The sequence below is a fragment of the Cnephaeus nilssonii genome (genome assembly GCF_951640355.1).
Source record: "Cnephaeus nilssonii genome assembly, chromosome: 7".
NCBI classification, from domain to species: domain Eukaryota; kingdom Metazoa; phylum Chordata; class Mammalia; order Chiroptera; family Vespertilionidae; genus Cnephaeus; species Cnephaeus nilssonii.
Window position 1 is genome coordinate 24361186 of NC_137078.1, and position 25409 is coordinate 24386594.

Sequence of the window (25409 nt, forward strand, 5' to 3'; positions counted from 1 at the left end):
GCACAGCTGGTGCTTAATGAATGTTTAATGAATGGAGATAAGACGTGAGCTAGAATGGGCAACCTGAGAGAGGGCCTTGGTGCCCTACAAGGTGTTCTGATTCAGCACAACAGGTAAAGAGAAGACGCTGGCGAGAATCCATGCAGAAGCCCTGGATCAAGCTCCGTGGCTCATGGGTCAGTTGCAAAAACTTTTATACTCAGATTGCTTTTTCAATGACGAAGTCTGAAATGAGGAACATGCCGCCTTCAACCACACACTGTGGCAAATCCCAGGGGAAAATAGTTTTCCTTGGGCCTTGGGGTTGCTCCTTTTCACCTCTCGAAATGCGTTTTTGGGGAGAGACCCAAGGTTTCTGAAGAACCGCGGCAGCTTGGAGGCGTGCAATCACTGTAAATTCAAGCCCAACAGAAAGGCGTCCTCCGCCTCGGAGCCCAGGGCGGTCGCTGGCTCGGTGCAGCGTCGCCCAGCGGGCAGAGGCGGCGGGTGTGCTCGGGAGCCTCCCTCCTCCCGCAGCCCTCGGCGCCCGCAAGCTGCCAGCTCCTCGGGAGGCTCGGGAACTCAGCCGGCGCTGGGAGGTGAGGCCGCGGCTGAGCGGGCGCCGCTATTGGCTGGAGGGGCGGCGGAGGCGGGGCGGAGCCGTCGTGATTGGCGGGGCCCCCAGCCGGAGGGGGCGGGGCCGCTATATCCGAGGAGTCCCTGTCGCGGCGCAGGCAGTCGGGCTGCTGGAGTGCGGCGCCGCCGCGGAAACCCGGACGGCCAGCTGGCGGGAGGGCGCGGCGGCCGCAGGGCGCAGGCGGCGGTCTGCAGGGCGGCAGCCTCCCGAGGGCCAGCCTCGCCGAGCCCGGAACTGGGTCTGATTGGTGGCGAGGCGGCAGCCCGGCGCACACCAAAGAGGAGGCGGCTGTGGAGGCAGCGGCGGCCCCAGCCATGCTGTGCTATGTGACGAGGCCGGACGCGGTGCTGATGGAGGTGGAGGTGGAAGCGAAAGCAAACGGCGAGGACTGCCTCAACCAGGTGAGGATGAAGGGCCAAGAGGGGACCTGACTGGTCCTCCCAGGTGGAGGGGCCTCGTGGCGGCGCCAGGAGCTGGGGCGCACCGCTTGCCAGGGGCCGGGCGGAGCTGCGGAGGCGGCGGCGGGGGTGGGGGGAGCGCGGCGCGGGACAGAGTCCCCCAGGCGCCCGGCTCCTGCCCCCTCCACCCCGCGGGCGTGGGGCGTACGGCCTAGATCCCGGCGCGCCGGGAGCGCATGGTGGGGGGCACCGAGGACGCATGCGGCGGCGGGCCATCCAGCCCCCCCAGTCCTCCAGCTCGGCACTTTCCCAGAAGAAGGCGGGCCAGCACACCTGCCGCAGGTGTGTGCAGGATGCCGGTTGTCTGGTCCCCCGCGGGGCCTGGCAATGACACCTGCGTCTCAAGATGCGGTCTCAGGTCCCGGATTGCCTGGCAGACAAGCCAGGCGCTTGTGTCCTGCTGCTTCTCTAATGGACCATTCACCTGCACCTCGGGATTTGCTGGGGATTCGAGGACCGTAGCGTAGGCTTTGGTCATCTACTCCGCAGTTGTCTTGAAGCACGCGGCGCCTCCTTAAGAGTGAGGAAGGGTTCCAAACAGTGGATACTGGCATGGCAGAAAGCAGATTTGATCTCAAGTGAAACGCTGTACCCTGAAACCTGCTAGACCTGAGATGTTTGGGGAACCTCTTGTAAAGCTTAGTGACACTTGTGGCGTGTTTCCTCATTTTTTTTTCTCTCTTTTGAGTCCAGATGGTTAAAATTGCCCAGATACTCAGCTGCCAAATCAGCTGTGTCAATTGTGCTGGTGAAGGGAATTCTGATGATTGGAATAAGAAGGAAAATGGTAATCCTCAGCTTTTCTGAAAGACTACTTTTGAGGACTCATTTTTCTTTACTGCCATTGGCCATCATAGCTATTAATTAAAGGAAGGGCAAGCCTGTCTACTTCACCTAGTGGTTAGGCCTAACTGGAGCCGAAGAACTTGGTTCTTCCAGTTTACCACAGAAATTGTAACACTGTTGACCTCTGTCAAAAGTAGGCAGGAATCTTAGACTCACCTGGAGTCCTTAGGTTTGCTTTGACTTACATGGACCATGTGCTCATCCATGCTGCATTTATTTTTGTTTTAGGTGTGCAGGCGGTTGGGAATTATAGAAGTGGATTATTTTGGACTGCAGTTTACGGGTAGCAAAGGTGAAAGTTTATGGCTAAATCTGAGAAACCGGATCTCCCAGCAGATGGACGGGCTAGCCCCTTACCGGCTTAAACTGAGAGTCAAGTTCTTCGTGGAGCCTCATCTCATCTTACAGGAGCAGACTCGGTAAAGTGATGCTAAAATAAACCAATGTCAAATAAACCTTTGGTTCTCTTAGAAAAGGTCATTGTGCCTTCCCAGAGATGTTCATTCACAGGCACATTTGTTTGATAGAGGGTGAATTGGGTGATAACTTAAAAGTTTTCTGTGGCACAGCCCTTTTATTGAGGTGAAGAGGGAGCTATATAGTTGGCCTGAGGTACATTTTCCAACTCTGCTTGTGGTTTCTCTTGCCTTTATACACAATGCAAGAACAGGGGTGAATGCTTACAAATACTTGAGGTTAGTGCTGAGAGAGAGAGAGAGAGAGAGAGAGAGAGAACCCAATTGATTTCCAGACAGTAGCATCTAATACCCCCAGGTAACCTCTGCCTCAGAGGTTACTATAGGTCATTGTGGACATTCTAACTGAAAGCAGGAAACAGTTCCTCTTGGATTACTTCAACTTAGTCAACTTCTTCAACCTAGTGTCAGATTACAATGTATAGTAAAGAGCTCTGTCCCACTTCATGCAGAATTTTTAAAGTTTTGAAGTTTCTTGAAAACTTAGTAAGGAAACTCTTTTAAGGCCAGTGTAACCCAACTTTGACCCACAGATATGTTACACGTGATTGTTGAGTTTAGATTGTTTACTTCTAGAAAACCACCAGTAGTGGTAGACAGCTGGAGCATGTGGCTTCCTCTCAATCTGAAAATGTTTTCTCCTCTGGGCTGACTGGAATGCTTTTCTGAAGGATGAGCCAAACTGGGAACCAGTGTTTCATGTTTATTGCTGATATGCAAGAGACCTAAATCTTATAGTGGCATGTCAAAAAAAAAGAAAAAGGAAAAAGAAAACTAATTCTAAATATGGCAAACTTTGGTCTAAGTTCTAATGTTTTTTCATTACCCTTTGGCTTGGAAATTTGCCATGCACATGAAAAATGTGAGTGAGAAAACTTTGAGTAATGATGAATAAGCAATTTACCTTAAGAGTTTTTAACATGTCATATTTTTGTTTGTTTACCCAAGGACTGATAGAAACATATTTTGAAATACTATTCATTTGCATTTGAAATCTCTGTTTTGCCTTGTTGTGGAGCTTTAAAGAGTAAGATAAATGTTTAATTTTGTTTCTGAAGTAACTGGTATATTGGAATTCTTAGTGCTCCTAAAAATGTCTTGCAAAATATTCAAGTGATTGCATGTTTAAGGATGTTTTAGCTGGCTATGTGAATCAGAATGGTTTTGTGTGTGTGTTTACTTAAAAGCTGGGTTGTGAAAACGTCTACGTTTCACTTCAATGTGCTAACTATCAAGTAAAAAAAAAATATATATATATATATATATATATAGAGAGAGAGAGAGAGAGAGCACAATATTTTGCTATTTTCATTGTGTACTTTTATCATGATTTTGTAATCATTTCAGGGCCTCCAGATACAAATCTATTTTGATGACACAGATTTATTTTTTAAATCTGCAGGAGCTTGGAGGAACAAATACATCATTTAAACAATGACTGTAGTTGTAGTACATTATACATTTGTATAATGAATGCTTACAGACTTTAAATTTTACTATAAAATGGCCTTTACCTATGCTTTCTAATATTTGAATTAATAGCTACTATCAAATTATTTTATTCATACAAGAAATAGAGACAGTTTGTGAATTAGACTTGGAATCAAATTTCCTACTTTATTGACTCAATTGACTTTGATTCTTGAGATTCATGCCTAATATCTAAAGAATGTACCTACCTAGTTAGACTATGTCATTTTAATTGATTTTAGATCCTTTTGGAATCTTACTGAAAAAACTAGAGGCCCGGTGCACAAAATTTGTGCACGGGTAGGGTCCCTAGGCCTGGCTGGCAATCAGGGCCGATCGGGGCCTTCTGGCTGCCGGCTGGGGCCTTCCTTCCCCAGCTGCCAGCTGCCAGCCCGGGCCTTCCTTCGTTCCGCGCCTCCCCCTGGAGGTCAGCATAGGTCATAGCAAGTGATTGAACTCCCGGTCAAACTCCTGAGGGGACAATTTGCATATTAGACTTTTATATACATAGACTAGAGGCCCAGTGCACAGGGGTGGGGGGGTCCTCAGCCGGGCCTGCACCCTCTCCACCTCGGGGGATGTCTGACTGCCTCTCGCAATCTGGGACCTCTGGCTCCTAACCGCTCTCCTGCCTGCCTGCCTGATTGCCCCTAACCACCTCTGTCTGCCTGCCTGATCGCCCGTAACTGCTCCCCTACCAGCCTGATCGTCTCTAACTGCTCCCCTACTGGCCTGATCGCCCCTAAACGCCTCTGCCTCACCCTGCACCTGGGACCCAGGATTCCCTCCTCTGGCCAGTCTCAGGCACCCGGGACCTGGGCTTCCCTCCCTCTGGCCGGCCGCAGGCACCCAGAACCCAGGCTGGCTTTGCCCGGGCCAGCTGCAGCTGCAGGGGAACTTGGGCGGGCGGCTTCACCCAGGCCACAGGCGCTGGCGCCAGGACTGCGGGACGTGCAGCTTGTCCCTCTCCTGGGCCGCAGGTGCAGCCACTGGTGCCCGGGACCGCGGGGCGGGCGGCTTGTCCCTCTCCCGGGCCAGGCCGCAGGTGCAGGTGCAGGCGCAGCTGCTGGTACCCGGGGACCGCAGGGCAGGTGGCTTGTCCCTCTCCCGGGCCGCAGGCGCAGCCACTGGCGCTGGGGACTGAGGGGCAGGCGGCTTGTCCCTCTCACGGGCTGGGCCACAGGCACAGCCGCTGGCACCCGGGATTGCGGGCAGGACAGCAGGGCAGGTGGCTTGTCCCTCTCCCGGGCCGCAGCCTTGCTGGTCCCCATTCCTCTTTTGCGAGCTCATTTGTGCCTGGCTGGTCCCCATTCCTCTCTCCCCAGTGTTGAGTGTCTGAGCGGTTATGGCGTGACAGCGTGAGGGCGTGATGACCATTTGCATATTAGCTCTTTATTATATGGGATTAGTGTGACCTAGGCTTTTGACTTACTTTTAAACTGTTGGTGGCTCTGACTCAGTTGGTTGGGCATCATCCTGTACACTGAAGGGTTGCCAGTTCAATTCTAGGTTGGGATACGTACCCAGCTTGAGGGCTCAATGCCCGATCGACGTTTCATTCTTACATCGATGTTTCCCTCTTTCCCTCTCCCTTCCTCTCTCTCTAAAAGTCAATTTTAAAAAAATCTTTAGTCCGGCTAGTGTGGTTGACCCTCCACCTATGAACCAGGAGGTTATGGTTGGATTCCCAGTCAGGGCACATGCAGTTAGCATTGTTTTTATGTGCATCATACTAGAGAACAAAAATACTTATTTCTCCTAATGTTATGTTAGCAAGATAAAGCTGGTTGATAAACTTTTCACTGTTTAATTATTCATTATAAAATATATAAAATGACACAAAAAATGAAATAGATGTGTTTATGTAGTGAGTAAATTCAGTTTTACCAGTCCAGTTATGAGAGGTGATTGTTTACTGTCTCCAAGTCAAGTCATCAGGGTACACTTAGTGTACTGAAAGTGTCTGGCCTGTTTATTAAGTGGTACTGAAATATCCTGGCTGAGTTGTCCTCAGTGGACAATTAAAGTAGTCTGCTCATAATAGAGCTGGCCTGACTGGGGGCCAGTTAATATATTTGCATTGGATTAGGGAGGCTGCTGTGAGCCGGACAGCTGGAAAGCCTGTTTGTAATAGGAGGGTACTGGGGTCCAGGCAGAAGCCCTGCATTCTAGGCCCAGCTCTGCCACCAACTACCAGTGTGTGCAGACTCCTAAGACTGAGACAGCTCTTTATCTCAGTTGAAAGCCTGGGACTAGATTGTCTCTAAAGCCTCTTCTAGCAATGGATTTGTTGGTTTGTGTGTTTTTATTTTGTTTTGTTTTTGCTTCTGCTTCCTCTCTATATAATTTCCCCCAATACATCTCTCTCAAAACAGAAAAAAAAAACTCTATGCGGTTGATACATAGAGTTCATTGGTCTCTGATTTGGCCTAATTTTAGATTTGGTTCTTTACACAGATTATTATGTTTGCTCTTGAATCTGGAAAGTAACCAGAGAGTCTTGTTTAGACTCAGCTGGCACATTCCAGAGATGGAGACAGCAGGTATTTTCAGCAGATGTTTGCCATGCTATGGATTCAAACTAAAAGTGAAACTAATGTATTCTGGAAGTAGGTCTGAAATAATAACCTTTGAAATTCTTGCCTTTCAGAGGCCCTAGAGTATTCATAGCAATTCAGACCAGATTTTGTCAACATTTTCAAAACCAGAGATTAGGGCAAGTGATGAGTGACTTGTCCCTGGTTAAATCCACCTGCCTCCAGACCTCAGCTCGTCACCACTCCTCGGGAAAACCACCTCCAGGCCCGTTCAGGAGGCTAAACTCTCCCAAGACGTTGTGTAACTTTCCTTTATAGCATTTAATGAGTGTATAATGCTGCACTTACTGATGTGACAATTTGTTTATTGTCAGCCACTCTAATAACCTAAATTCCATGAAAGCTGATCCTCGTTGTATCCCCAGAGTCTAGCAGGTGCCTAAATATTTGTTGAGTCGGTGAATTCAGAACTTGGAAATAAATAAAAATCAGGTTAACTTATACTGCTGATATACATTTTCTTATAGAAATTAAAATGTTTTGCTTCTGTAAACTGAGGAGTTTGAGACTAAAAGAAATCTCCCCGTTAAAATATGTTTGTAGTGATTGTTCTCTGTTAAGAATTTGCTGTGTTTAGCATTCTTTTGCTTCCTTCACCCCCTTCACCTCACCCTAGAGGCCATTTGTTTATTGTTTTCTTTGGGTGGTATTTTTTTTTATGCCCAAACATAAAAAGGCTCCAGGAAAGCACAAATAGTAAAAACAGACATGTGTGGTATTGCCAAAGAAAGTATTAATTTGGATTCTAACTTCTCTGTTTTTCTTCTTGCTCAGAATACAGGATGTTTGTGTTACTATATGTTTATTTTAGCCACAGATCTCCCATCTGGGCACCTTCAGTCAGTCTCTGTACGGATTTCTGATACTTATACTAGTACATGTACATGAAGTCTCCAAAAAACACTGAGGAATCAGGGTTTATGTAATCAAACTGAACTTTCAATCTTGACCATATAATTTGTAAATAAAATTGGAAGGTTTAGGTGGCACTTAGCGTCAGACTCAGGGTGCCCAGAGGTGCCTAGCTCCAGGGGCACCGGGTGTCTTTATCTCTAGTTGTACCCTACTGCAGCCTGATGCCAAGCTTCTCCTGGACCTGCCAGCACCCCCCACTAATCCAGAGGGTTACAGAGATTGTAGGGGGGCCTGGGTTGTTGCTTGTCAAGGACAGGTATCTATGGTGAGTAATCATACTCTTTAGAAAAGCAGATTTTAGGCTTCCAAGTAATAGTATTCTTCTGGTCTGGGTTGTAATCACTTTTGAAGCTGGGAATGTCTCCCACCACCAGCACCACCCCTCCACCTCCGTATCCTTTAACTTCTTGGATCTCAAGGAGGAGCAAATTTATTAGTGATTCCCATTTTGCATTTTGGGTTTTGAGAAGGATTTCCTTAAGCCTGAATGGAGACCTGACTTCATAATTATTTGGCTGTGACAGGTTTCTCAATTGCAAGCCTTCATGAAGTGTAGGTTGGATGGTTCATTTTAGGTATCGCTAGCTATTCATTTGAATTCTGAACCTAGACCCTAAGGGATTTTCGCTAGTATTTTTTTCCCTCAGTCTTTTATTATGAAAATTTTCAAGCGTACAGATAAGTTGAAGATTTTTACAGTGAACACCCAATACTCTAAATTTTACTATCAACAGTTTACTTGCCTTACCGCATTTTTATCCATTTATTGACCCCTCTACCTTCTATCACTCTTTCTGGTGCTTTTCAAAATAAATTGGGTGTAAGTACACCTCCCCCTAAATATTTCAGTATGCATACCATTAACTAGACCTCAATATTTGCCTACAATTCTTTTTTTCCCTTTTGATATAAAATTTACTTAGGATGAAATGTATCAATTCTAATTACACCATCTAATGGGTTTTTGACAAATGGATGTGCCTGTTTAGTCCACACCCTTATCAAGATTTAGAATATTACCATCACCCCAGAAAGTGTCCTCATGCCCTTCTGCAGTCAGTCCCCACCCTCCTTACCCTCCCCCACCCACCCGGCTGTACAACCAAGGTGGTATGGTTTTCTAGCATAGATTAATTATGCCTGTTCTGCTTCATGTGTGGAATCATGCAGTGTGCACACTTTTGTGTCTGCCTTTTTGTTCATCATAAATTTGTGCGATCTATCACATTGTATATACGACTCCCGACTGGTCTGCAGAAAGTTCTACTTTGATTTTTAGGTGATTTCTTTATGAGTCAAGCCAGTGTATATATATCAGTGGTTTGTTCCTGTTTATTTCTGGATAGTATTCCATGGTATGAATGTACTATTGTTTGTTTATGCTCCTCTTGATGAAGACTTGTTTTCTAGCTCTTATGAATAAAGCTGCTACAAACATTCAAGTACAAGTCTTTGGGGTAGACATGTGTTTTCATTGGAGTAAATACCTAAGACTGAAATAACTGATCATACAGGAGGCAGGCGCTTAGTTGTATAACTGACTGCCAGACCTCTTCCCAAAACCCTGTATGTACCATTCTGCACTTCCATTGAGAATGTATGAGAGTCCAGTGCCTCCACATCCCTCCCAGCCTTCAGTGTTAATTTGTATGTTTCTCTTGGTAGTAAACACCTTTTCGTGTGCTTTTTGGCCTTTTGTACATCTTCTTTTGTGAATTATCTGTTAAGTCATTTACCCATTTTTGAGTTGTTGCCTTATTTATTATTTTTGTAAATATATTTTTATGGATTTCAGAGAGGAAGGAAGAGATAGAAACATCAGTGATGAGACAGAATAATTGATTGGCTGCCTCCTGCATGCCCCAGACTGGGGATCCAGCCCACAACCCGGGCATGTGCCCTGACCAGGAATCTAACTTTGACCTCCTGGTTCATAGGTCGACGCTCAACCACTGAGCCATGCCGGCTGGGTGCCTTTATTTTTGAGCTTTGCAAATTCTTTACATGTACCAGATGCTTGTCAGGTAAGTGTTTTGTAAATACTATATTTTCTTTTATTGATGCCTTTTGATGAGTAGAGGTTTTCATTTTGGTAAAGTCTAATTTATCCATTTTTTTCTTTTGTAATTTTTGCTGATTGTCATGAGAAACCTTTGCCTACCCCCTGTCGTGAAGATGCTCTCCTCTGTTTCATTTTTAACCCTTTGCACTCGCTTGCTTTTTTCTCGATTCCTTTATTCTACTCGGGATTTAATTTTTTAAATACCCCAGATTTTACAAAGCGCAGCAGTAGAATAAAAAACTGGAGTTTCTTTTCATACAAACTTATTTATTTGGATTTTTTTATATTTTAAATTATTGATACATTCAATACAATTCGACATACGAGCTGCTACCGATGCTAACCGTGTCGAGTCACACTCCACATCCGAGTGCAAACGGTTAAAGCATTATGGTTATCGCTTTTATGTTTAGGCCTATGGTCCTTCTTGGAATGATTTTTGTTTCCCTGGAATTTAAGATACAAAACGAAAACTCTTACAGCAATTCTGTTTTGATTTGATGGTTTTAAAGTATAACTTGGCAGTCTTTGGTTTAAAATAAGCTGATGGTGGTTACGCGACTCATTGGACTGAGGCAGGCATACTGGTGATCTCAGTTGGGGTCTAACTAGGTGAGGGACAAACCAACCACTAATAACAGATGGCCAGGGTCAGTCAGGTCTTTGGAGGCAAAAATACAGTTCAATTATTGGCACTAGAGAGTTCTTAAAAATAGCTAGTTAGCCATTTGAAAGATGTTTTAGGTTAGTTACTTAAATTTTGAGTTTAATAGTGCAGAGATATAGTTATCTTATATTTGTGTGACAAAAAGCTCTTTAAAATGATGTAACTGGAAAGATGCCTGGAGGGCAGTAATTGAGAGTAACCATCCGTGATGAGCAGATAGACGACTCCCAACTGGTCTGCAGAAAGTTCTACTTTGCTTTTTAGGTGATTTCTTTATCAGTCAAGCCAGTGTTTAGAGGAAGATTCTCTGGTTACAATTCGTAAAAGATAAATGCCTTAATTCCTTAAAGCTACGGAAATAAATTAATTTTTAGAACAGAGGAAATTTGAAGTACTTTGAAACAAAAATATATCAAGAATATGTGATTCTTTTATTTAATTAAAATTTGGTATATCCTTATATTCACTTCACTTTTTAATCTTCCATAATGCTACAGTAAGTAGGAATTCATATGTGCCCATGATGCAGAGATATGAGTTATCCAGGATGTTTCACTTTGGCCCCCAAAATGTGATCCATATATTGAACATATCCATTTTCTTAGTAACTGGGTAAAACTTGAAGAATCAAGAATTTTAAGATGTAACCAGGGAATGTTTAGAAAATATACTTTGAGTTTATGTCTATGGGACATATTTATAGACCTTTGCTAAGACAAAGAAAAGGGTTTTTTCCAAAAGCTTTCATTCTGTTTGTGATTCTAGAATGTAGCCTAAATTAAATTAGATATGCTAACCACTTTTGACCTTTAGGTAAAAATAATTCACTGCAGGCATGGCTTCTTTGACCACATCTGCTTGTTATTGTTGTTATTGGTAACTTTTCACACAATACAGAAAAACGGAGGGGGGAAATCCATGGGCCAGACAGTTACAGGCCCGATGGTTCGAGATGAACTAATAGAACTGTCCCTAACTATTGAGCCATCACTGGTTCCTTATTGGAAACATGTCTCCGTGCTCTGCCATCCTCCCCCTGGGAAAGAGCACATTAAATAGTCTGCTGATGGCTCCTCACAGCTGGTGACCTTTGCTGTCACTGCTCCATTGTGCGCTTCTCCTGGACAGCATAGAGTGGCCACCAAAAGCCAGAATGTGTTCCTTCACACTAAAAGGCTGCAAGTTTCATCTGAAGAGGAACAGTCAGACTTGTTCACCCTGTAACCCCAGCGTAGGGCTTGGCACAGAGGGAATGCACAGCAAATATTTGTTGACTTGAAATGAAAGGTTGCTTTGTAGCCATGAAACTGAAAAATGCAGGCAGGGCCCTGTCGGAAAGTTATGTCAACAGCAAGGAGAGTTCTGCCTACAGGGTAATGACTGCCGTCCAGCCTGGAATGTGGAGTGTGTAGAAAAGGCCACTTGTCCTGCCCCCTTTTTTAATTCCGACCCACACGCCGGGAGAGGACCAGCATGACGCTCGGGCTGCCGACCACCTGTTACTATTTTGTGCCTGCTGCTTCGCCTCTGGTCTTGGCAGCGGTCTCTTCAGAAGTAGGCATGCATAGTTTGGAAAAAGAAATTGGACTGATTTTGAAACTCTTTCAAGCTATACCTGCTCTTTAATAAAGCAGAAATGAGTCTCTAACTTGATACTGGGTAAACACCTTAAAAGACACTTTCACGTAAGAGGTAATTAAGTTGAAAGAGTTAGCTTGTGGTGATACCCTTACAACCTTCCAGCACGTCTTTCCGTCTTTAATATAAGCATATATTCAGATCTCATTTCTACTAACATGCCCCCGATGAGTACAGAGACAGAGGCGCATGAGCCAAGGTGAAGTTGACTGAACGTCATCTGAAAGCCTTCAGAGGGCTGACATTGTGTTGTGACACTGACGTTTATGGGGCTGCTGGGCCTCAGTCCTCAGAGAGCTGTTTTAAAGCAAGTTATTTCTGTGGTTATTTCTTTGCCCCAGTAGGGAACCCCCTCTCAGTTTAGCAGTATGTCAGAAATACTTTAAAGACTAGCAGATGTTTGGGTTAATAAAAACCATGCTTATCTTCTTTCATTGCTATTACGCATTCTTACTGTGACTTCTTCATAGGGACTTTGAACAAAGGGAAAAAACTGTAGTATTTGGCAGAATCTGATCATTTTAAACATTTCTCTGTCATTATAGAAGGCATGGAATATTAAACTTAAACAGTTCTTAATGGGAGATTAATGGCTCTTGTCAACCTGACAAGACTCTCAGAAAAGCTCCTCCTTATATTTCTAGTCGCACCTTCTTGCATAGCTCATGTTGCCCCCTCTTCCTGGAACATCAAACACAGGCTAGTATATGAACAAAAGCAGTGTTGAGGGCAGGAATGGGGTATCCAGCTGAGGTGGGAGCTGATCTGAGCTCGGTTCTGAACAGGATTCAGAGCTTTGCCAGTGGTCACAACTCCTTAGTTTGAGAGGCTATAACAAGTCATCAAAGGGAGGTTATACCTACACATTTGCCAGAGACCAATTTTATAACCTAAGCCCGTGGTTGGCAAACCGGCTCTGTTGACTAATGAGTTTGCCGACCACTGACCTAGACTCTCGATTCCAATAATTACAGGCTGTTGTTGTTCCTTGTGATTAAGCCCCTATCCCAGTGGTCGGCAAACTCATTAGTCAACTGAGTGGCAAACCGCGGCTCACGAGCTGCAGTTTGCCGACCACTAACCTAGGCCAATCTGTCTGTGGACATTCGTATACTCTCTTGAGAATCTTTGGCAGTGTGGATTAGCAGACAATACCTGAAGTTTCACACGAGTTTCTGAGTATGGCAGACCTTTTAGTAAGTGGAGAAGGTACTATTGTATAGAATTAGGGCGGGTCAAATGGGATGAAATTTAGGTGGGAATGAATGTAAACTAATTACAGACTATATGCAGTTTTACTTGCACTTTATGGAGCTCTCTGAGATTAGAGGTACTTAAGAAGTTAGAATATGTCAAATGCTGTAATAGAGGAATAAATAGTTTGCGAGTGATATAGACTAAATGAGGGGAAAGAAAGAATGGCCTTCAAGACAGAGGGAGCAGCAAGACCGGCCATAGGGGCATGAACATGTTGGGTTTTCCAGGGAGAGGAAGTATCTCTTTCCCTGGGCAGAGTGGCTGGAGGGAATGACAGGAGATATGGGTAGGAAGGTGGGGCAGGAGGGTGGAGAAGCCTCGGTCCATGCTGACAGCGTGCTTTTTCGGAAACCGTGGGACCCCTGGAAGAATTCTGAGCAGAGAAATGACAAGTACATGCCAGAGCAAGCAGCTTGGAAAGTGGATCAGCTCAGAGTATAGAAGCAAGATCTGGATTTGTAAAGTCTCTAAAGGTGTAAAGGTGCAAGTAGGGCAGGGGAGGTAAAAGTGGGAAGAATAGAGCTGGATTTAAAGAGTTTTCAGAAATAGCAAGTAGGTGGAAATAAGATTAATAGTCAAAAGTGAGTTTATTGGGAAAAATAGCAAATCAGACTGTGGCTTCCACTGGGAGAAAAAGCAGACTTGGGAAAGGAGACGGTGAGTTTGGTTTGAATGAGCTAAAATTGGGAGACTGGGGAGCATCCCAGTGGAGAAATCTACAGGCACCTGGACATTTTAATCCGATTCCTAGGAGAGATGTTTGGGCTAAAAGTAGAGATGTGGGGGTCATTTCAATAAAGGTGAGGATCTTAAGATACTGATTCCATATCAAGATAAAGTTTTTTCTTATTACAGTAATTTCTTTTTAAAAACTATAATGCAGAAACTTGGGTGTAATTATTTCACATTTTGTAACTTGAATATTACCGAAATGTCTTAGATTTGTCTTTGTTTGGGTTATACTTTTTCTTCCAGAGAACTTAGTCTTTAGACTTATTGTACCTGGATACTCGTGATTTAACAAGTTTTTCAATGTAAGCATTTTAAGGGTGGCTTTTTAAATTGCTGTTTTCCATACTTAAAAGTGGTTGTGAAAATGCTAAGCAGGTTGAGTTTGATATAAAGTTCCCAGCATAACCTCCTTCTTGCATTGCTTCGTAGGCATATCTTTTTCTTACACATCAAGGAGGCCCTCCTGGCCGGCCATCTCCAGTGCTCCCCCGAGCAGGCAGTGGAGCTCAGCGCCCTCCTGGCCCAGACCAAGTTTGGAGACTACAACCAGAACACCGCCAAGTACAGCTACGAGGAGCTGTGTGCCAGGGAGCTCTCCAGTGCAGCCTTGAACAGGTGAGCCTGCAGTTAAGGCTGGTGTTTGTGCCCGTAGACCTATCAACTGTATACGCATTTCCAGGAGAAAATGAATCTATGGTATGTATAGATAATTTGTGAGGTTAAGACTAGACAGTTGTCCAATTTAACCAGTTATTTTCAAAAGATTCTTAGCCTTTTGTTTGAGAAACCTATAAACACAGCACATAATTCACACAAATAAATGCCCTTATATAAAATGCTATATCACAGGAGTTTTAAAAAAAAATCTCTGACCTTTTAAGATTGCAAATTTCCTAAAATCAAAAGCCTGTCCTATATGCTGGAATCCTCTTCATCCCAGCGAGGATTAAACCAGGAGACCTAACACAGGTGTCTTAGTTATTCCTCAGTAACAAGTTACCCCAAAACTTGGTGGCTTAAAACAACAAACATCCCCCAGTTCTGTGGGTCGGGAATCTGGTCCTGGATGGCTGGGTTCTCAGGCGCAGGATCCCTCATGAGGCTGCGGCTACGCTGCTGGTGGAGGAGGGAGGGCTCCGCTCCCAGGCGGACTCAGGTGGCTTGTCAGCAGGCCTTGTTCCTTGCCACACGGGCCTCTTCACGGGGCCTCTTCATGACGGGGTAGCTGGCTTCACGCAGGACAAGCAACCCGAGCTAGAGCAAGAGAGAACACCAAGGTGGAAGTCACAGTCTTCTTATGGCTTAATTTCAGAAGTGAGTGGCATCCCATCACTGCCATATTCTGTTCATTAGAGGCAAGTCATCGATTTAGCCCCCACTCAGGGGAAGGACATTTCCAAGGGGGAGAGCACCCATAGGTGGGGATCTAGATTAGAGGGTGTCCGCCACAGTATATCAAATAAATCCTGTCTTTTTTTCAGTCGCAAACGATCTAATCAATCCCTTACAATGCTATGTTTTAGTGAAATTTACAAAGTAAATGTAGACCAGTGATGGGCAACCTTTTGAGCTTGGTGTGTCAGACTTCGCCAAAAAACTGAGCATAACTCGGGTAGTGTGTCACTCTGAGGAAAAAACATTATTTCGCAAATGTTTCATCCTCAGGAGCAGCAAATGTTTCATCCTCGGCGTGCGGCCGCCTCAGCGGCCGTGTGTCATCAGAAATGGCTACGCGTGTCAGTGCTGACACGCGTGTCATAGGTTTGCCATCACTGATGTAGACAAATGCATAAGAAGTTCTTACATAGACATTTCTTACATGTATTTTTAGAGATTTTCATAATTCTTCCAATTCACCCTCATCCAACATCCCCAATAGTCTTTCTACTGAATATTTAATAGCCAAGATCTTGACTAGTGTCTTGGAGGTATTTTACAGTAAATTTGCTAAATAAAAGAAACAGCAGTAACATACAGCTTTAAGTTATTGTGATTCACAAATGACAGTGTCAGTAGAATTCACTAATGAAAATGATAGACTTTTCTCTAAAGGCTGCGTAAGTTAATCTCTCTGTGTACCTCTCTGCCTTTTTGGTGGCCTGCAGCATTGTTGCAAAGCATAAGGAGCTGGAGGGGACCAGCCAGGCCTCGGCGGAATACCAGGTCTTGCAGATCGTGTCGGCGATGGAAAACTACGGCATCGAATGGCACTCTGTGAGGGACAGCGAAGGGCAGAAGCTCCTCATTGGGGTTGGACCTGAAGGAATCTCAATTTGTAAAGATGACTTTACCCCAATTAATAGGTAATCCAAGTCTTGAATTCTTCAGACCTACATATATGTATACAGTCATAGCTCTAACCATGAAAATAGAAAATGGAGTGGGATTTACTGAACCGTCATCCTTTAGGAACGTAAGTGTTTCATTTTGGTACAAGCATTCATTTTACTCAGGCTTTGATAACTAATTATTTCTTAAAATACTAACTCAAGTGTATTGATGTGACAGGCTGAATGTTTTTTTCAAATAAGTTGCTCACTGCTATAAAAATCTCACTTTCATCTATACACACACACACACACACACACACACACCTCTCCCCCCCGCCAAAAAAAAAATTGCTCCACCACTTCTCTCACTGACCCACAGTTAGTTGCCTTCCTAACTAGGAATCGAGTACTTGAATGAGCACCTGATTTTGTTACTGGGGCATGAGCACAGAGAGAGAATCCTATGAAGGTGCACGCGATGACAAATCTCTCCTCTGGGCTTGCTCACTTTTCTCTTCCTGTCCCCCAGGATAGCGTACCCCGTGGTGCAGATGGCCACCCAGTCGGGAAAGAATGTGTACCTGACGGTCACCAAGGAGTCCGGGAACAGCATCGTGCTCTTGTTTAAGATGATCAGCACCAGGGCTGCCAGCGGGCTCTACCGAGCAATCACGGAGACGCATGCTTTCTACAGGCACGTACCGCAGTTAACCTTAGCGTCCATCCTCAGCGCTAAGGCTGGCAGGCGGCAGGGAGACTCCCAGTTTCTGGTGTTGTTGTGTCAGTAAACCGCGCACCGGATTTAAGAAATCAGCTGCTGTGGAACACTTCACTTCTCCTGTAGCAGAGGAGTCCTTAGCAACCTCGTCCCGCTTTTCCCACAGAAAGTGCATGTGTATCACTACAGACTCCCTTCCCCAGCTCACCTCTTCCTGCCTCCTCCCAGTACCTCCTCCCAGCACTCCCCCCTCCCCACACCCTCCCCAACCCCTCACCCCCACCCCACCGCCCTGGTGCTGCCTTTTGCCCTTTGCCAGCAGGATGACCTAAGTCAGTGATGGGCAACCTTTTGAGCTTGGTGTGTCAAACTTCGCCAAAAAACTGAGCATAACTCGGGTAGTGTGTCACTTTGAGGAAAAAACTAACTCCAAGACTCTAGTCGCAAATGTTTCATCCTCAGGAGCAGCAAATGGTTCATCCTCGGCATGCGGCCGCGTGTCATCAGAAATGGCTACGCGTGTCAGTGCTGACAGGCGTGTCATAGGTTCGCCATCCCTGACCTAAGTCCTCTCCTTTCTGGCAGAGCTGTGATCCTAAAGGGTTTTTAATAACAATTTTGATACCCTCATTACAGAGGGTGATTTAAAGTAGAGTTTCACACGAATATTTGGGAAATTAGAGCTAAGAAATTTAAATGGCAGGCACCCTGAACTTTTTTTTTTTAATGCTAAAATAGACATGCAAATTGTGGAACAGGATGGAAAATTTGTAGGAATTTTTAACATAAAACCAACACTTCAAAGAAAGATGTCCTTTTTCTTGCCACAAGCTGCTTTGTCCATCGCTCATGTCCTTGCAGGTGGAGGGGACATTCGCTGTCCCCGACGTTTATGGCTGCTTTATCCTTAGCACTCATGAAACTGGAAGTATATACTTTCAAGCATGCAAGTAGGCATATTGAATGTCTGCTGACACGAAAATTCTGCGTCTCAGCAATGCCTGACGGTCTGAATCTCAGGAATGGCGGGCTTGTCTGTGCTAAAGTGGCTGTTCGATCTCCCCGCAGGTGTGACACAGTGACCAGTGCCGTCATGATGCAGTATAGTCGAGACTTGAAGGGCCACTTGGCATCTCTGTTTCTGAATGAGAACATTAATCTCGGCAAGAAGTATGTCTTCGACATTAAAAGAACATCGAAGGAGGTGTATGACCACGCCAGGAGGGCTCTGTACAATGCCGGCGTGGTGGACCTGGTCTCCAGGAGCGAGCACAGCCCTCCCAGCTCGCCCCTGAAGGCCTCGGAGAGCAGCCTGAACTGCAGCAGCTGCGAGGGCCTCAGCTGCCAGCAGACCCGGGTGCTGCAGGAGAAGCTGCGCAAGCTGAAGGAGGCCATGCTGTGCATGCTGTGCTGTGAGGAGGAGATCAACTCCGCCTTCTGCCCCTGCGGCCACACTGTGTGCTGTGAGAGCTGCGCAGCCCAGCTCCAGGTGAGGGGTCCGTCGGCCTGCCCTCCCCACAGCCTCACTTACCCCTCTGGTTCATAGTGAGCCCCTGCGACCTGCCAGGTGCTGGCTGGGTAACATACAAACCGGGAATGTCCACCTGCACCTGGACGGGTCTTGGTGTTCGGGGACTTGAAAGGCATTGCCCTTTTGAAACATTTTGGATGAGGGTACTGTTTTCCACAGTGTGATTGCTCTAAGCCCTGGACTCTTTTCAAGTGCTGGAAGCAAAGCTCAGATTCACAAGGTGCTCAGCTGAGGGCTGGAATCCGGCCTCTGGAGGTCTGGCCCAGGGCTTCTCCTTCTGTGTCACGCTGCCCCCCATTTGCTGACACTTGAGAGGATGGTCTTTACTTAAAATATTTGAGAAAGAATACTTAAGAGTTTTGGGTTATAGTTAACTCTCAATTATCCATGGGTAGGTTGTTTACTTTGTGATTATTTATAACTTATTTATTCTTATTACTGCATTTGCCTCTAGGGACCCCTTGGAGTGGCTCTTACTTAGCAAGTCGAACTAATTTTAGTATTAATACAAAAAATAAAAGCAACTCATATATAGTTTGTTTTTTTTCCCTTTCCTATACCTTACATTTCCTCTTAGGATAATTTCTTTTAACTTTTTTCATTTCTCAGAACTGTTTGCTAAATTTTACTATGGTTTTATGTAAAACAAGTCCTAAATAACGGCTAGTCCTTCAGAAAGTGCTCATTTCAGAGCTGTTTTGAGAGTTACATGAGCCAACAGAATGCCTGTGTCCTTGAGTAGATAGTGCTGCTGTGACAAATTATTTCCCCAGGAGTGGTCCTGGATTTGTCTTTTTCTGCCCACGTGCCTAAGGCTCCCTTTCTGGCCTAGGAAGGGCCGTGCTTACTGAGAAGCCTGGGCCTGGGAGCGGAGCCACACTCGCTGGCCAGGTGGCATCAAGCCAGTGACGCTGGCCTGCGTCAGCCAGCCGAGCCAGCACAGTCTGGAAGATATCACTGCTGAGGCGAGGGGCGGGGCAGTCTGCCCGTGTGGGGACCGCAGCCTCGTTGCACAGCAAGAAGTCTTTGGAAATCACTTGACTCATTGTGCCTTGCTTAGAGTTTGACGAAAAACCTCATTCATTTCCTTCAGTTTATCCTTTTTCATAATATTTGTATTTAATCCCCTGTAAAGTATAAACTTTCAAACTGGTTGGAAAGCTAAGATCTCTACCAGTTGAAAGCTAGAAACAATTGTGACCGCAGCTTATTTAGGAAACAGAATGTACTGGGGGCCACAGGTGAACACTGTGAACATGCAGGTGGGAGGTACCCTAACAGGTACTGTTGGCTTCTCTTTTGCAGTCGTGTCCTGTCTGCAGGTCGCGGGTAGAACATGTTCAGCACGTCTATCTTCCAACTCACACCAGTCTCCTCAACCTCACCGTCATCTGATCTGTTGTGCACTTACCGCACAGGCCACGCTTCCAGGAGCTGCACTATTACAAACTAGGAGGATGATAGACTGTGGAGAAAATAAATACTCCAACACCCATCAACCTTTTTTAAAAAAAGGAAGAATAAAAAGAATACAACACTCCTCACCACCAAAACATGCCATCAGCAGCTCCAGTGGTGGGGACCAGGGAGAGCTCGAACATGGACACATTCCTCGGACTTCCATTCTTTTTATGATCAAGTAAAGGAATAAGTAAAACCTCTGATGTCATTAGGTGGCAACATAGCCAAAAAGTGGGTACCTTTTAGGAAGTGATGTTGTAAGTCTCTTAATGTATCCCAAGGTAAGTTTCCTACCTGCAGCCAATTTTGTAAGAATTGGTTTTAAGAATTGACCTGGTTACTTCGGGGGGGCTTTTTTGTTTTGTTTTTTTTGGTATGGTCACAGAGCTCTGAACAGTTTTAATAGGAAATTTTTTCTTAAAGACATAGTCATCGTTTTAAAGTCATTTCTGTTTTTGTAACTTGTTCAAGAGTGATTAGAAGGCAGACATTTAAAAATCATCTGACTGTTAAAAAGTTGACAACCGAGTTGTCAGATTTAAACCAGTCTGGCTAGTAGAAAACAGATAACTCAGTGTGGGTGGCTTCCTGTCCCTTTCCCACCCCTCCTTACCCACCAGCTTCCAAATATAAAATGCTACCAATTTGGCTAAAAGATTTCAGTGGAGGAATCGGCACTCCTTGGGCCTCTTGAGTTGGGGGAATATTTTATTTGAAGATCGGAAAGGGAGCGTGTTCCTGGGGAAGGAGAGTGTTGCTCACTGAGAGGAAGCTTTGTGGAATACAAACAAGGGTGTTCGTCCGTTCTCCCAAGCACTCTACCCCAGCTTCACCCAGGGGTCACTTTTGCTTGAGCCATCAAGCCTTTCACAGCCTTATAATAAGTATCTAGATATTGTATGCTTTTTTTTTTTTGTAAATGCTTAAGCATTAACTTGTGGTTGTTCCCTCTATAGGTCTTAGAGGGGTTTCAGGTGTTTTGTTTCTATATTCTTAGTCATGTTTTCCACTCCCACTTGGGCATTTTGGACGTTGGTCAGCTTGTAGGTTCTCTAGGACGTCGGGAAACCTAGATGACCGTATTGGGTGCAATACTAGCTGAGTTAAAGCTAGAAAGCTACACTGTCACTTTACTGAGATTTCTGAGTATACTTTTCATATTGCCTTAATGTAGCAGTAATGTGTTTATGCATTTGTTTCTTTGCACAGACATTTTGTCAGATATTAAAACTCTACTTTTTTATGGCACATATTAGCATATAAGCCTTTATTCCAAAAGGTATTTATTTTTTCACTTGTAAAAAAAAAATAATGTTTCCACATAAAGAACTCTGTTATATCCTAAGAGGACTTCTGTCTTTTATATTCAGGATAATAAAGACTTTAAAGCAAATTCGGTGTTTGTATCATCACAGTTACTGTTATTTAAGCCAGTTTAATTTACTTAAAAGAGTATTGATAATATCATAGTTTATATCTAATTTGGCCCTATATGGACAATTTCTTTCAGGTATTGGCCCTAATCAAAGAGAACATTCAGTTATTCACTCTTCTATGCTTTCTGATTATAGGCTGCTGCTGCTGGTTAGTTGCCTAGTCAGGACAGGTAAGTACTTGTCCAGAGTCTAGCAGTAATGGTCACAGGCTACTGCAGAACCTATTCTACACAGGCTACTAGGTCGTATCGTACAGGACGACTAGCCTGCTGCTAGGACCTAACTGCTCTACACATGCCAGTGTGTGTTAATTTGTGTTGCTCAGGAAATGCTTTGTGGAGTAGAGAACACTGCATATAACAGACGTAAAGGATAATTACCTGTAGCAGTTGAAGAAGGTAATTTCAATTGCTACAAACGGTTGGTTCAGTACACGTACAGTTTTTTCAAGGACAGAATTTTCAAAAAATTGAAAGACAGGGATTTGTTCTCTACTTTTCCTATACCTAAGTCAGTCTTTCATCAATTTCTAGGAATTGACTCATTTGTTCATTCAACGCATTTATTGAGCCCCTACTAAGTAAGTTATTATTGAGCACTAGAAATTGAACAGTGGTCAAGACATGAATGACACACAATGCTGGTATCATGTACTTAACCTGTAACATACACTATCCCATATAATAAAGAAGTAATATGCAAATTGACCATCACACTCTCACAATGGCTGCCTACAACCAGGCCGGCAGGGGGGTTAGTGAGGGACGACCAAACGACTGAACAAGCAGGCTGCGTGGGGCGACTAGGCCAGTGGGGGGGGCTGTGAAGGGTGACCAGACTGGCAGGGGGGGAAGTTGGGGGCGATCAGGCCGGCAGGGGAGGGAGGGGCAGTTAGGGGCGACCAGGCAGGCAGGCAGGTGAGCGATTAGGAGCCAGCGGTTCAGGATTGTGAGAGGGATGTCTGACTGCCAGGATCGGGCTTAAACCAGCAGTCAGACATCCCCCGAGGGGTCCCAGATTGGAGAGAGTGCAGGCTGGGCTGAGGGCACTCCCCTAAACCCCCGTGCACAAATTTCTGTGCACTGGGCCTCTAGTTTTCTATATTTAGAAAAGTTAAGTAATATTCAAAAGTCATAGAATATTAGCACTGGGGAGACCTAGAGTGTGTAAGTTTCAAAATGCTAGCCAGGTTGATGGCTAGCCAACAAATGGGTAAGATATTATTAACCCTACTAGACCCTGGACTCCTTAAGCTTAGTGGCTAACATGAAAACCATCATATTACAAGATGATATAAAAAAACTATAAGGAAGGTGCTATGGAGGTACAGATTAATTCTGCTTACAGACCAAGGATAAGGGTGCTTTACAAAGGAGCTTTGAGCTGAGCCCTGACACTAGTTGGATTTTACCAGATGGAAAAAAAAGGGATAAGAAAAATCAAGAGACTAAAAGCTACACCAGGAGACAACTTCAAACAAGCAGGTCAGCTACGTCAAAGACTGAAGCAGAGTCAAAGACCGAGAATACTGAGGAAGGGCCATAGACGTGGCAGTATTAGGACGTCTTAGGTTCTAAGAAAAAGTGAGTGCATTATGAGAAGTGGGGATTGTGGTGAGCTGAATACAAATGTGAGACGAGGTTGTGGAAGTGAAAAATGGGTGCCAATATGGGTTTGGTGATGAGGTGGAGTAAATAAAGGTTGTATCATAGCCTGCGTGATTCAGTGATGGAGCATCAACCGATGAACCAGGAGCTCATGGTTCGATTCCTGGTCAAGACATATGCCTGGGTTGCTGGCTCAGTCCCCAGTGTGTGGCGTGCAGGAGGCAGCCGGTCAATGATTCTCATCATCGATGTTTCTATCTCTCTCTCCCTCTCCCTTCCTCTGTCATTTATGTATCATAGGAGGAGACATGGTCAAGAGAAATGTTTTGGTTTTGTATTTTCAGTGGGAGGCCATAGGTGGGCATGGAGGAGAGAGCCATGGAGAGGGTGAGTCACAAAAGACAGCTGAGAGGAATCCATGGAGAGCCTGAAGCCTCAAGAGGCTGTTCTCCCAAAAGGCACAATTTACAAGACTTGAAAAACCCCCACATTCTTTTATCTCTTTTTTTTTAAGGGTTCTAAAAATTAGTGCTGACGCTAGGACTGTTTAACCCCACTCTACCCCTCCCACTAGGTCTGTTCTCTATCCTGTCACAGTAGGCGCTCAAGTGCAAGGCTGATAAATTCTGGGGTTGTCCCTTACCCCTGCCAGTGAGACTACTCTTGTGTAAAATATGAACTTCTCCAAGATAAACTTGAGAAAGAAATACCCTGCAGAACAGAAGTTTGGGCAAATTCCCAAGCACAAGCATGGTGGAAGCTGCACGTACAGGTCGCTGCAAGCATGCCTGAGGAAGGAGGGGTGCAGGGATGCTTGGTGTTGAGAGAGCTCGGAGTCAACCTGGCAGGTCAACATTTTTAATAGTTTCATCAAGCAATGAAAAAAGCCTCAGTGGAGTTGGACCACAGTCAGAATTTAAGACTGTCTTTCTCTGCTTATCATATATGGTGCCTTCTCACAGAAACCCAAAAACATGGCAAATCACTCTTTTTCATATTTGCTGCATCTCCATGAAATGAGTTTGTTTAAAAACTGCAAGATATTAAAAAGCCCTATGTCTTTTAAAAACAAAACAATGTCAGGACCACACAAATTACACAGATTTATCACACCTGCCAGTTGCTTAAAGAAAAAATTCAAGTAAAAGCTCAACATCTGTTGTTCATAAAGCTTGTGCTGATGCGAAGAGAAGAAAGACCTCATATGCACCAGTGAGCCTCTATCAAGGGGTGACTCTTCTAGTTGAGAGGAAAATTTCTACACAAGTTTGTGAAACAAAAATATAAATAGTCTTAAGACCAAAACAATACAGCATGTGTATGTGTATACATGTATATGTAAATGTGTAGATGTGTGTACATATATATATGTATTGCATATAAATTACAGATAATCTATACTAATAAAGGGATAATGTGCTAATTAGACTGCGTCGACTGGACCTCTTCCAGACATCCCACTTCCTTCTGGACAAAGCCACGGTGTCGGGGACCAAGGCAGAGGTGGTTAGGGCAATCAGGCCGGCAGGGGAGCAAGCAGTTAGGGGGCGATCAGGCCAGCATGGGAGGGCAGTTGGGGGCGATCAGGCTGGCAGGGGAGGGCAGTTGGGGGCGATCAGGCTGGCAGGCAGAGGCAGTTAGGGGTGATCAGGCAGGCAGGCAGAGGTGGTTAGTGGCGATCAGGCAGGCAGGGGAGCAGTTAGGGGCCAGCGGTCCTGGATTGTGAGAGGGATGTCGGAGGAGTCCCAGATTGGAGAGGGTGCAGGCCGGGCTGAGGGACACCGCCCACCCCCCATGCATGAATTTTGTGCACTGGGCCTCTAGTACATATATAAAATGTATGTATGTATTGTAATTTTCCATCAGAGACCCTATTCATAAATATTTAGAGAATGTGAAGTAAGGAGATCACTGGATTAGGTGAACTGGGGAAGGCTTTTGGGAATAGATAAGTTGTTCTTTGTCTTAAAGGTAGAACAGGGTTTGGATTGGCAAGAAGAAAACAAAGCATGATAATGCAGAAGAGCCTACAGGTGAGGAGCAAAGTGTATGAGAGAAGAGCGAGAAAGGAAGTAGAGCCAGTTCATAGAGACTTGACTGCTGGCATAACAGTTTAAAGTTTGATGAGTGTGTAAAAGCCACAGTAAGGTCTTTTTTTCATCTGTTAATTCAGTTTTTTATTCATTAATTGGGCATTGATTTATTAACCAGCAAATATTTATTAAGCACCTACTATATATCAGGCTGTGTTAGGGCTACAGCAGTGCTTCCCAGTCAGGGGCAGTTTTCTCCCCCAGGAGACATTGGGCAATGTCTGCAAAGTGTCACACTGCCGTGTAGGCCAGACGTAATGTTAAACATCCTACAGTGCACAAGACAGACCCAACCACAACAACATTTTTCAGCCCAAAATGTCAATATTGCTGCTATTGAGAAACCCTGGGCTAGTGGATACAGATATTCAAGATTAAGCCCCTGCCCGCTCTGGATTACCAAGGGGAGGTGACACACTAAACTAATATTGCATTAGACCAAACTTCACAATGAAGTACGTATTGGCTACTATGGAAAGGCAGAAAAAGATGCCACTAACTTCTCTTGGAAAAAGTTCTGGAATAAAGTCACATAGGAGGTAAGTTTTAAAAGATGAGT

At 44.8% G+C, this 25409-nt stretch overlaps 1 protein-coding gene across 1 annotated transcript; it reads left to right on the plus strand.

Moving 5' to 3' along the window:
* The first annotated feature begins 730 nt into the window (after positions 1 to 730).
* On the plus strand, positions 731 to 21885 carry MYLIP (myosin regulatory light chain interacting protein). Its single transcript, XM_079777674.1, has 7 exons — positions 731 to 1017; positions 2149 to 2339; positions 14164 to 14349; positions 15840 to 16037; positions 16534 to 16698; positions 17791 to 18211; positions 19559 to 21885. The coding sequence occupies exons 1-7, from the start codon at positions 931 to 933 to the stop codon at positions 19646 to 19648; spliced, it is 1338 nt and encodes a 445-aa protein (XP_079633800.1). The 5' UTR covers positions 731 to 930; the 3' UTR covers positions 19649 to 21885.
* The last annotated feature ends 3524 nt before the right edge of the window (positions 21886 to 25409 follow it).

Bases quoted from the DNA above. Each gene is read 5' to 3' on its own strand.
- MYLIP (XM_079777674.1), top strand. From the start codon at position 931: ATGCTGTGCTATGTGACGAGGCCGGACGCGGTGCTGATGGAGGTGGAG. The intron at 1,018-2,148 runs GTGAGGATGAAG...TTTTTGTTTTAG, and splicing joins GCGAGGACTGCCTCAACCAG to GTGTGCAGGCGGTTGGGAAT. The intron at 16,699-17,790 runs GCACGTACCGCA...ATCTCCCCGCAG, and splicing joins GAGACGCATGCTTTCTACAG to GTGTGACACAGTGACCAGTG.